This window comes from Coturnix japonica, chromosome 2 (assembly GCF_001577835.2).
Source record: "Coturnix japonica isolate 7356 chromosome 2, Coturnix japonica 2.1, whole genome shotgun sequence".
NCBI classification, from domain to species: Eukaryota; Metazoa; Chordata; class Aves; order Galliformes; family Phasianidae; genus Coturnix; species Coturnix japonica.
Genome location: NC_029517.1, coordinates 128597692 through 128610326, shown reverse-complemented (window position 1 = coordinate 128610326; position 12635 = coordinate 128597692). Strand labels below are relative to the sequence as shown.

General features: G+C 36.1%; 1 protein-coding gene across 2 annotated transcripts in view; it reads left to right on the top strand.

The window, feature by feature from the left end:
* The window catches only part of ZFAT (zinc finger and AT-hook domain containing), an 80670-nt gene that overhangs the window by 61749 nt on the left and 6286 nt on the right, over positions 1–12635 (top strand). The window contains exons 12-15 of one of the 2 annotated variants that reach the window (XM_015856355.2): positions 1013–1151; positions 4799–4917; positions 5634–5760; positions 7800–7930. In XM_015856355.2, the coding sequence (XP_015711841.1) occupies positions 1013–1151; positions 4799–4917; positions 5634–5760; positions 7800–7930 (516 nt within the window). Of the gene's footprint in view, positions 1–1012; positions 1152–4798; positions 4918–5593; positions 5761–7799; positions 7931–12635 lie in introns of those variants that run through there. The other variant, XM_015856356.2, reaches the window with a different exon arrangement.

The window sequence follows — 12635 nt, the reverse complement described above, 5'->3', positions numbered from 1 at the left end:
GACCTCATGTTGGCAACCTGGATGAACCAAGCAGAATATGTTGTGATCTCATACTGGTGATTTGGATGAACAATTTTTGAAGCTTTTCTGCACTTATATTTACTGCCTCTCCCCACCCTGCTGCCATTCTTGATTTCATAAAGCACACAACACACAGTACGTGCAAGTGTATTTAAATGGATACAAGAATTAAGCAATCTGCATGAATTATTTTCTTGAAAGAAATGTGGTACCTGCAGTGGAACAGGAAAGCATTCCTATGAAAACACTTGAATAGTTGAATGTTACAGCACCTTCTGAATTGAAAGGAATCTGAACACTGCTTTTTTTTCTTATTGCTATTGCTTGGAGCCTCAAGGAAGGTCATGAGCAACAACGTTAGGGCAATATTCTGATCAGCAGACCCTGACAGCAGACGTTTCCCTGCTTTAAATTCAGCTTCTTAATCAGAATTTCTGAGCCAGCTGTTTTCTGCTGACTAGCTATAGATGAGTCTGGTCGATGTGGCTGCGCATGAAACATTTTGCTTGTTCTGAGGAACTTGGCTTTCCCCAAAGGAGTTCAGTCAGTGTCTGCATTCTGTTTCAGACCTGGTTCTACTTAGCTTCCTTCAACAGCTGCATGTCTCACTCAAAAGCTGCAGTTATTTTAGCTCTCTTACTCCCAGTTTTCAGACAAAAATTACTTTGTGCAGGGCAACTGAGTAATTCACTTGTAGAAAGTCTCTGTGCAGTCAGACCTGAAATCAGCATTTGTGAAAATATGTAGTTTATTGAACTGTGAAATTAAGTACTGTTTTTAGAATGTTGATAATTGTTGTTCGTTTTCGTTTGCTTGCTTGCTTGTTTTTGCATATAATTGCAAGTACAGAATTGTAGGTAAAATTTAGTTGCGACTTTAATTTGTATTGAATTTTGGAAGGTCTCCTTGGAAAATGCCTGAACTAGAATTCAACCTGTTTTCTATGGATCTAAGCCTTATAGCTTAGAGCTATTTCCTTTTTTGCTCCTAGCCTTTCCGTTGTGCACATTGCCGTTATTCCTGCAACATATCTGGTTCCCTGAAGAGGCATTACAAGAAAAAGCATCCTAATGAAGAGTATGTAAATGTAGGTTCTGGGGAGCCTGCCACAGAAGCCCTTATCCAACAAGGTAAACTTCCCTCCACCTTATAGAAATTGATTTTATCTTGCTGAAACAAACATGTACAAGAAACTTTTGTAGGGTATATATTCCTTATGTTGGTATTATATCATATTGGGTAGTATGTTATAAATTAGTACTACTTTCTGGTAATTCCGAACAGCCTGGCTGTTCTTTCACTGTCCTTTGTTATTGGTTTCTAAGGGTGATTGAATCAAACTTCTGATTGACCTTGCCCGTTCTGTTCACTACTGTGTTGAGAATGCAGGAATTGTCAGAGAATTAAGATCTTGGAATGAGATTAAAAAGAATTAGCCTTTATGTTTTTTCTGGTAGACTTGCTGTTCTCCCTAACTTTGCAACCTTCTTTCTCTTCCTTCCCAGTTGTTCAGTTGCTCTATAGGGTGTAGGAACAGTGATAGGACTTCAGATTTGTGTAATAGCTACTAAGGCTGTGCCTCATCTCAGAACTATCATGAAGAAAGCTGTGTTAGTAGATGCAGTTTTCCCATGCGCAACCACCTTTGCCAGCTTCACTTCCTCCTGTGTAGCCCATTGTGGGTAGTATTACATGCGCACTCAAAAATGGAATAATTCTAGATTTCTTGTCACACTATATGAAGATTATTTTTCTTTCCCCCCCTTCCCCCCCAGCGTGTTGGTATTGCACTAATATATTTGTGAGACTCAGTTAATTAAGATTTGCAGCACACGAGTGCTGTTTAAGTTAATAAATTTTTCGTAATTTTGGAATCAGAAGATCTTTGGGTCACAGCACAAACAGATCAGTGTGGACGTATGATGCAGCATGACAAGGTATGACTTTCTGAGCAGCCTTGGCCAGTGGTTGCAACTTGCTGCCTCGCTAGTCTCTGTCAGGCTTCAATTTAGCATACCCATAGACCTGAAAGGTATTTTGGAAAATTATTCATATGTTCATATAAGAGAAAATTTATCATCCTAATGGGTAAATACTTACATGCATGTAAACTGCTGGATTCCACTCTGGATTCCTAGAAGTGCTCAGAGAATAGAAGAGGCAACAGGATTATGTATTGCTGGGAACAGCCAGGAGGGTTTCTCTTCTGAGTTTATATTAGAAGACCCTGCCAACTCATTTAATAGTTTCATTTTCTTTTTTTATTTTAGTTTAATTTGTTCTCTAGTGCTGAACATGTCACATGTTTTTTTTTCTATAAATTGCCTACTTTTTCTTTACTGTTTTTTTTTCCTGCCATGCATTGTTTTGCTTATGTATTTCGGCACTCTCTGGAGTATGGCTTTTCTAGTTCTGTTCATGTAGCAACTTGTGCAGTACATTCACGATGATCCATTTATGGCCTTATGGTCTATTACACCACTGTCATCACTTTAGCAGACAATAACAGTTGTCTTATGGAAGTGTTAAGCAGGTAAGTGAATTGTTTGGAGAGCACGTCAGTGCCATAATCGGGAAAAAATATTAGACCTGTATAATACTTATGTGCATTGTTTTTTTGCAGAGATCAATTTGATGTTAAAAGCAGAAAAGCTGTGTCATTTACTGACTTTCTGCTGCCAATTTTTAAGAGAATTGTGCAAAATCTAATTTTCAGAAGCTTTTATATCAATTCACTGACCTAGACTTAACTATCATCAATTCTGTGCTTTCATAGTTATTCTTTATTCAAAGTCTCAGTAACAAAAGTTGTGCTTTAATTAATCTGGTGTATTGTTACAGTGGTTTCTGTAACTAATGTGTAAGGAAAGGCTTCTCTTACACAATGATATATCTTCCTAATAATACAGATTAGTGTGGAATTAAATATTAATTTCCTTTTCTCAAACTGATAATGCCATTGTCCTCATCAGAGCCACGGTATTTTGCTTTTGTAACCGGCAGAGTTTTAAGCCCACTAATAGAGAAACCATTTCAGTTTTGTACTAAGACAGAATATTAAGCATCTGCTATAATAGTGAATTTTGGTGAGGATTTACACTACACTGAGAGCAGAGTGGGAAAGCATAGACAAATAATGTGTCAACTGTAGTGACTGAGTGTAGTTGCATTCTGTTTTACCAAAACAGAATTTATTTTCACCTGGTAGGGTGATTTTGGTAGATTTCCATGACTATAAAATGGAATGCTTTTTCTAATCACCTTATGCTTAAAAGGCTGTGTGCAGTGAGAGCTTGGCTTATTGTCAGTTTATGAGAGTCTGTTTAAAGCATTTGAACATGATGAATAAGAGACATCATTTGCCATCTGGTGGCTTAGCTCCTAAAGCAATTTGATTTGTTAGAGTGAGTTCTGGTCACCTAATGGAACAAATTATCACATGTAGATTATTTCTGCTCTGATTTAGTCAATGGGGAAACTAACAAACAAACAAACAAAAGCCCAACAAAAAACAACACTTATTTGCGTAATTGCAAGCAACAGGGATCTGACATTTAACCAAATGAATTTAATAAGAGAAAGACGTAAAACCTTCTTAGTCTGAAATTGGCTGCACATGATTTCGTCATATTCAGTATTTTTTTTTACCTGTAAAAAAATGTTTACTCAGTAAACACTGTACCAAATTCTTGCCATGTTTTATTTTGTAGGAAGACAGGAAACCTGTTTTACATTTCCATGTATGTTAACATCAACACCGAAACTCTAAAACTATTAACTCTTCCTGGTCTGCTTTAATAAGATGTTGTTTCAAACTTGACTAAGTTGGAACAAGTGTCTTCAAAGACAATCCGTGTCTTAATAGTACAACAGGAAGCCAATATTTAAACCTAAAACTTGACAGAGCTCATTCCTGTAGATTTTTTTTAATATACATCCAATTTATATTGGAAGCTACAACGGTGTGCATTGGAGCAAGCATTAAAGTCTCTAAAGAACTCTACGATTTGACATAAAAGAGTATTTATTGTGAAATAAAAGAGTATTTATATATTGAATATATTCTGTTTATTTAGAATTATTTAATGCACATTTTGGTCTTAGTTTGTGCTGGGCCTACAGCAGAATATGAGTCTCAGATACCCTTGTACTTCAAAGAAATGTCACTTGGAAACTACAAATGGTCTCTTAGTGCTGTTAAGCTTGTGTTTCAACCAGAATCATGACTGAGCTCAGGCTCTTGCCCTCTAAGTGTTACTTTGCAGTTTAAGTTCCCTCAGTTACATTCTAGCTCTCTCTTTTGACATTGAGCTCAACAGGCTTGAAACCACTATTTTTCACTTGGACTTAAATACAGAAATGAAGTGCAATCTCAAGCTAATACAGGTAGCTGTATGTTCCTGTTCTTGGTAGCTGTGGGAGGGATGTAGAAGCAAAGAGAGATGGAAACAGCATTCCTTCAACTTTTCATCCATCATAGGGAAGCATGAAGGTGGGGAAGCAAGATTGCTATACCTTTCCAGGTACATGAGTTGTTCCAGACTCCTCCTGTTACTGTCATCCAGAATTGTCATTTAAGCATTGTAAGAGTTCACCTACTTTGTGAGGTTGTTTTTTTTCCCCATTTTTTTTCATATTATTACATTACCAAAGCAAAGATTTATAAATTAAGTTTTAAATCTTAGCAGAGATAAGGTGAAATGAAGTGGGTGTTTACTTCCTTGAAAAATACTTAATAGAAAAATAACTGAAAAAATTTATTTTTGTCTCCTTGCAGGTGCTATTAAGTGTCCTGTTTGCAGCTTTGTATACGGTACAAAATGGGAATTCAATAGACATCTTAAGAACAAGCATGGAATGAAGCTTGTGGAACATGACGGGGAAGCAAAGTGGGAGGTAAAACAAATTTTCCATGGATTTGGCCCCAGGATTTTAGAAAGTTATGGAGAGAAAGTTAAGGGTAACAAGCATTCAAAGGTGCGTTCTCCTCTTTATATAAGAACAGGAGGTCACATGATCTCTCATCACCATTTTCAACACGCACACTCCTGTGACTGTTAATATTGACTGCTTTCATGACTAGAAACTGGATTAATAACACATTAAGTGGTTATAGAGAGTGCTCTAGACCTCTGCTGCGAAAAGAATGAAAGTTTTAGCAAAAGTATGTGAAACTAAAAAGCATACAAAATATTCACTGATGTTAACTTGAAGGTGCCCAAAGCTGTGAGGTTATATTGAATTAATGAAATAAGCTTATTATTTGGTCCAGACAATGTTAAAATACAGAAGACTGAATTTATATGTTAATCAGCTAAACGTGATACTGTTATAAAGAGTAAGTCTTCTACTATTTCGTCTTGTGTCCAAAGTATATAGGAGTCACAGCATCTATGTTTAGGATCAACGCAAAAATATAACTTAGATCTAGGAAGCCAAGTCAGAGGCTGCTAACAGCCTCATTTGAAAATCATAGTTGTGGGAAGGATAATTTCTTTAACTCTTGTTTATTGTCCAAAACACATTATTTTAAACATATAACTCGGATTGTTCTCTAATTTGCTTAAATAAGAGGAAGATTATCCATGCATTGGCTGGGTTTTGTTTTCAAGTTAACTGCTGAAGTTTCTGAAGAAGCATCTACACAGTATCTCCATATCACAGAGGCTGGAGAAGACGATCAGGGTACTCAGGCTGCTGTAGCTGCATTACAGAACCTTAGATACACTTCTGAAAATGGTAAGTTACTTTTCTGGGTGTTGGAACACCAAATATGTGTTAATAAAAATCTAATTCTTTTCAGTATACTGGGCAATATACAGTCCCTGTGAAACAATTAAAAATGCTGAAATTTGTTGTCCGGAACTTCTTTTGAGTTTATATTTTGTCTTGGAGAGTAGTGACCATTTTTAATGAATGTCTGTATCCTTAAGTCACTAATACTTACCACGCTCTACTTTGCATTTTATTATTCGATATGTGGAATTGCATGCCTGTATTATTCAATATACTGTGAACGCAGCTGCCTTGGCAAAGCAGATGGTGTGTATCAAATGGCAGTTCTTAGCTGTCATTTTACTTCCCGCTTAAATCAACCATCCTGCAGAACTGACACAGTGGAATACTGAACTTACCATATTCCTGAAACAGCACAGCCAAACTTAATTCTGATGGTACAGAGAGTAGAATGAAATATTCAGAATCACATTGGATAAGAAGAAGAGGAATTAGATTAGGTTGATAAGTCAGGAACAGTAACAACTGTAAGAAGAAACTCTCAGGTCTAAGAGAGTATTAAAACAGAGACTAGAATCAGTGCTTATATATTCTGAAATGTGTGTGTGCAAGTAAATGTAGTGGCTGACAGAAGAGAGCATTTTACCATTGCTGTGAACTGTATGGTTCATAATACACATAAGTTTCACAAGCTCCCATTTATTTTTTGGCATCTCCAAGCATGTCACATGCAACCAGCACTTTATGTATATTATTTTACTTTAATAAGTGGGAATTCAGAATGAGTAAAAATATCTTGAGAAAATTTCTTAAGCTATAATGTATTTAAATTAAAGTAAGCATGATCGTGGAATATGCTGTATATAACAGTTTTGATTTTAAGCATGAAGCAGTAAATTCAAAAGTAGAACAATTTGCTTTAATCATCCAAGTTTTCTGACATATTCCCTCTAGGTAGAAAACCTAGCAGTTTATACCAGTTATGTAACTGAAGGCAGTTATATAGGAAAAAAAAAATAAAGAAAACATTTTTCAGTTCTCAGATAAAACTGTATTTCATTTGGATAACAAAATGTGACTACTTACTTTGAAATTAAATGATTTGAGCTACATTCCCACCACAGTATCAGTTTGTAAAGGTTGGGGGTTAAGACATGAGCTTTATTCCACTGACTGATTCCTTTGCGCCTCTTTCCTTACTCCAGCAGTGATTTCAGCAAATTAAAGCAGCTTTATCATGACCTTGAGAGTTTTCCTCCCTTACTGACGTCTGTCGTGTTACTACTAATTGTATGAGCATGCAGACCACAGGACAGGGATTCCTGTTCCTGCACATCACTAAACATTCTTCAGTAGCTGAGTCTTTCCTTTTCACATTTACAGAGAAATGAATATTTATTTATTTATTCATTTATTTTTGTAAACTTGCCTTTCCTTTGGTAGAATTGCACAGATAAAGATAATTTGGAAATGTGACGAACTTACGTTCTTATCCCATACACATAATATAATAGGCATTGTTTCTCTCAAGAAATTACCTTTTTCACTTCAGAACATTAGTGATAATGTGTTTTAGGTTGAGAGGTGTTGCAGACAGTCAGACAGATGATAAACACGGGTATCTAATATACCAAACAGCTGTCTTTGTTATAGGTATTTCAGATTCTGTTTATTATGAATGTCTGGCAAATACAGATTTGGATTTGTGTAGGCTCGCAGCTGCCTAATTTACAGTTACTGCTGTTAGTTGTATCCATTGTTTTATTCAATGTATTCTTTTTGATATCTTGAAAATAGTCATAAAAATGAGCAGTGTGGTTTCACTTGCTGATGCACACATTCCTCAGGCAAATTTGTTTTTGTGAATACTTTCATCTCATAGATCTGTTATTAAAGTGTCATGTTAGTGAGCTGTTTGAATTTACAGACACACTATGTATCAAGGCTAAAGCATGAGGGGAAAGTGTCTCTGGCAGTTAGATTCACATACCCTTAGACCTGACTTACTGTAATGACCTTATGCTTATTGTCTTTCTGATAAGGTGAAAGACTTGATCCAACAGCTGTAAACATTCTGCAGCAAATCATAGAGTTGGGATCAGAAACCCATGATGCCACTGCAGTTGCTTCTGTAGTTACCATGGCACCTGGAACTGTGACAGTAGTAAAGCAGGTAAGAGCTCTTCTTCAGAACAGCTATGTTTTATTTTGGTATATTTCTTGTGAAATCAATGTTGTTCTGTAAGGCCTAAATTGTGAATGACTTTGTAAGACACATACAGTATTTGTCCTAAAGCAAATAAGAGAGCAATAAGGTCTCCCCTCAGCCTCCTTTTCCCCAGACTAAACAGCCTAGTTCCATCTCAGCCCGAGTTTATATGCACATGTTTATACATAAATACACACATGTATTTATTTTAAATACATAGCCATCACTATAAATACATAAAATATGAGTGGGTAAGTATATATAGAAACGTGAGAGTGAGAAAATACAGCATACGGGATAATGCCCCGTCCCAGGAGACATTCAAGGTCTGCCTGAATGGGGCTCTGAACAACCTGATCTAGCTGTAGGTGTCCCTGTTCAGTGCAGAGGAGTTGTACTAGATGACCTTTAACAGTCCCTTCAAACTGAAAGATTCTATGATTCTATGAAAATTCATAATTTAAAACATTCGGTGGCTCTTCCAAGTATTGAATCTGATCAATTTCTCATTCATCTTAAACTCTATCCTCTTTTTAGTCAGAGCATCTGAATTTGCTGATAGCATTTTGTAAGTGTTCATATTGCAAATTAATTCTGTCTGTCACTTTTTAATCCATAGTTCTAGCATTTGAGTTTACAAGCTGTTAAGAACTGATCACTGCTTTTCCCTTGCTCTATATATATCAAGAACTTCCAGTGGTCTAATGTCAAAGTGGTGTAAACTCAACTCACTCCTACATCAAATATTGAAATCTCAGAGCACAGACTCTTCACTGCTTTTCTTTTCTGTTCCTGCTGTTAGAGCACTGTTGATCAAATGCCTTTTTCCCTTGATTTTGAAGTTACAGAGAAACAAAATGTAGAATTGTAGTACTTCTCATGCTGAATGATCTTGTGCTATCCCTGCTTACGTTGAATTTTTCTGTTATCTTGGATTGGCTTCCTATTTGCTTTGGGTGGGCTCTGTGGAATTAGAGTAAGGATCAAAGGAGATCTGTAGAGCTGTTTGGCTTTTTAATGATTTTTTTTTTTTTTTTCCTATTTTAATGTTATACTTCTGATGCTTTATTAAATCTGTTTAGCCCATGACACTGCTCTATTTATTGTTTTCAGCTCTCCAGCAGAGAATGGCTTCAGAATTACTGCCACACCCACTTTAGCATGCGGGGAAGTCTTTAAATGTTATTAACATGATTGTAATCCTCTCCTATTTGGAAGTGACAGCTTTTCTTTTTTTTTTCTTTAATACTGCATTGCTTTCTGTGGGATATCACTCATTTGTACCTGCTACTTTGTCAGGTTTTAATTATGCTGAGTTCCTAATTGTTAACCTTGAGGTGATCATAAGACATGTTTGCATTTCACTTCTCCGCTGGAAAATTTATTCAGCACTCTATTCTGTGACCTTCAGCTTCTCTTCTGAATTGTGAGACAAAAAATTCATTCAGGGTGTCAGCAATATATCAGCATCATCTGTCACTGAATTTCCATTCTTGTTCTTCAGTGGCCTCTCCAGGTCCTTGCTTAGCAGCTCAGTTTTGTTGTGTTTTTTTCCTTAACAGCATTTATTGTTCTGGTTTTAATGCTGTTATGTTTCTTTTTTTTTTATGAAGAGCATGCATAACCCAGTTTTTTCATCAGTTCTCACTGTCGTCTCTCATTTTTGGCTTGCCTAGCAAATTCCATTCATATTTTGATGTATGCACCTAGAAACTTCTTCTAAAAGCTAAATTAGTAGGACATTTTAAACATTTTTGTGTCTTTTTTCTTCTGTGAACATTACACTACAATATTGCTTTACATATCTTTATATATTGTTTTTTTTTCCTTTTCCTCCCTGGAACTTTCTGCAACATCTGTATTCCTCTTTATTTTCACTTATAAATGTGCCATTGACACTTCGTCCCTAAAATTGTGTGAATCCAGGTAGTACCCATTGATAAAGCAGCCATTGTCATCCCTTAGTACTTCCCCAAACTGCGTGTTCAGATGTCTTCTCTGTTTCATGTTAATGCAAGGCTTTTGCCTGAAGAAACAAGCTTTGTTTAAGTCCTTCTCAGTACACTGCTACACGTCACATATATACCTAGCTTTGTCTGGTATCTTCTTTTTAAATTATTTTGTATTAATTCACAAGCAGAAAGGTTGTGGAGTTTACAGTGTTCTATTACATTATTTCTCTGAGTTTTATGTGTTCATATTGCTTAGATAATAAACCATGAGTATGAATTATAATGCAGCTGTATTCAAGATCAGATTTTCTATTCAGAGCTCCCACCTCACGTATTGAGTGCTGAGAAGAAAAAAAAAAATCAATTTTGACTATGGAAACTTTGTATTTGTTGTTCATAGGAATGATTTTATAAGAGAAAATCATTTCATAGCATAACAAAAATGAATCCCATGCTGAATCATTATTCATAATATGACTTTAAACTAAAAAAAAACCTGTAAATAAGTCCTATCTAGCTTGGGTTATGATTGGGAAATGGAAGTTGATGTTAGCTCTGATAGTGCTATGGATGTGAGTCTTTTCAAAGGTTCTGTCTAGAACTTTAAATGGCTTCAGCTCATTCTTTCCTGAGAGCCAGTATATTAAATTATTATCAAGATTAACCCTTTTTGGTGTTATGATTTGGAAGAAACTCTGTCATGTTGTGCTATGAGAACATGCAGCTGATGCGGAAGGTAATGTATACCAGATGCCTGAAAGAAAACCAGAATCCATTGTGTTCTACCATTATATTCTGAAACTGGCAAAAATCCACAGCAAGGCTTTGATCGCAGCATGACATGAAAAGAACAGCCTTGTCAGATTGAATCTATTTCAGTTACTGGTGATCAAGTCTGGATCACTACAGATAGTGATGATATTTATGGCATATCGTTTGAGATGTCCTGCACTACCTGAAGAAAAAGCTTTTTTTAAATTAAAAAAAAAAAAAAAAAGAAAGAAAAAAAAAAGGAAAGAGACTAATAAATGCTTTAACAAAATAAGAAATATCCACAGTGAATGGTAAAGATGGACAAGAAATTGGGCATTTCTGCAGAAACAGAACATAGCAAGGAGTGTCTGGTACGGTAAAACAGTCATTTTCCTTTCTGTGGATTTAACTCTCTGTGACTCATAACAGATGTCATCTCACTCTTATGCTATAGGGTGGAAACTAATATGTTTGTGTTTTTGTTTATTTTGCTAGCAGAGTCTGTTCAGTCCATAATTTACATAGGTGGATTGTATTTTTAGCTCACACGTTGAATATAGAGCCAGGATTAGAGGATGAGCAATCATGACTGTATCACAGCCATACTTGATTAGCAGTGTCTGCAGATGTGTTTTCAAAACCGTTCAAGTACAGACTGCCTTGAAGTATGACGACATATTTCAGTTAGCTGATACATCAAACAAGGATGCCAACTAATTCTGGAGGAGAAGATTGTTCTGTGTTAAGCATTTGTTTGATATAAATACCGTGCTTCTTGTGAAGAAATGCTTCCCTCACAAATGCACACTCACATCATTTCTTTTAGCAGAAAAACAGTCTGTCATCGTGTCCTGTCTGTAAATGATTCTCTGTGGTGATAAAATTCAAGGTACATTTTGTTGGTTTCACAGTTCATACCTGTTATAGATGTTGCTCTTCCATTTCCAGTGGTCATTAGGAGTTGTGGTAGCCAGACACATTCTGTTTCAATACATTTATTTTGTGTAAAGGCAGAGTGTATTATTTTTATAAAATCTCTTTGAAACCAATGGTAGAAACTATGTAGAATTCTATATCTCATATTTTTTGCCTCGATTTAATGAGCAGAGCAGTAGATTTTTGGATTTCTAGTTTCAGTCAAACTTACAGATCACTACTCAGTTAAGTCTGGTTGCATGTTATCTGTGCTTACTATGTTAGCAATATCTCCTGTTTTTATGTAGATATTAGTGAACAAATGTGTTGTTAATTTGCTTGTCTTTAGACCTGAAATATGTTTTGAGTATTTTTACTAGCACAGAACTTGTTGTCCCGATATGAGAAACTCATCAGTAGATGATTATATAAAGCTTTAAATCTTGTCCTCAGTATTATTTTTCCTGTATGAGCAAGTTACTGAAATCCCTTTTTGTTCAGAGCAAATCCTGCCTGCCTTGTACACAGAAAACTGCTAGAGCAGAGCAGCACTCTTTGTTCTCTCTAACAAAACCAAATCACTCCCCCTTCCAAAATACAACTAACCTATTCCCAAAGTATTGTTCGCCTCTTCAAATCCCTGTACTTTCCCTTAATTCCTAGTTCTCCATAACATTATGGACATGACAAAGAACTTCTTTACTTGGAGAGCTTTCACAGAGCACTGGAACAGGCTGTGCAGAGAGGTTGTAGAGTCTCCTTCTCTAGAGAGGTTCTAAACATACCTGGATGCTTTCCTTTGCAGCATACTGCATGGAACCTGCAGGGTGGTTGGGCTGGATGACTTGCAGAGGTCACTTCCAACCATTGCAATTCTATGGCTGTCCTTAGTTACATGGATTTCTGATGAAGAGTAATTCGTATTTCATGTCTTCAAAAGTAAGACACCACCAGTTATCTGTGATTAGGCTGTCGGTGTTGACAGTGCTGCTGTTACATGAAGGTAGAATCATAGAATCACCAGGGTTGGAAAAGACCTCCAAGATCAT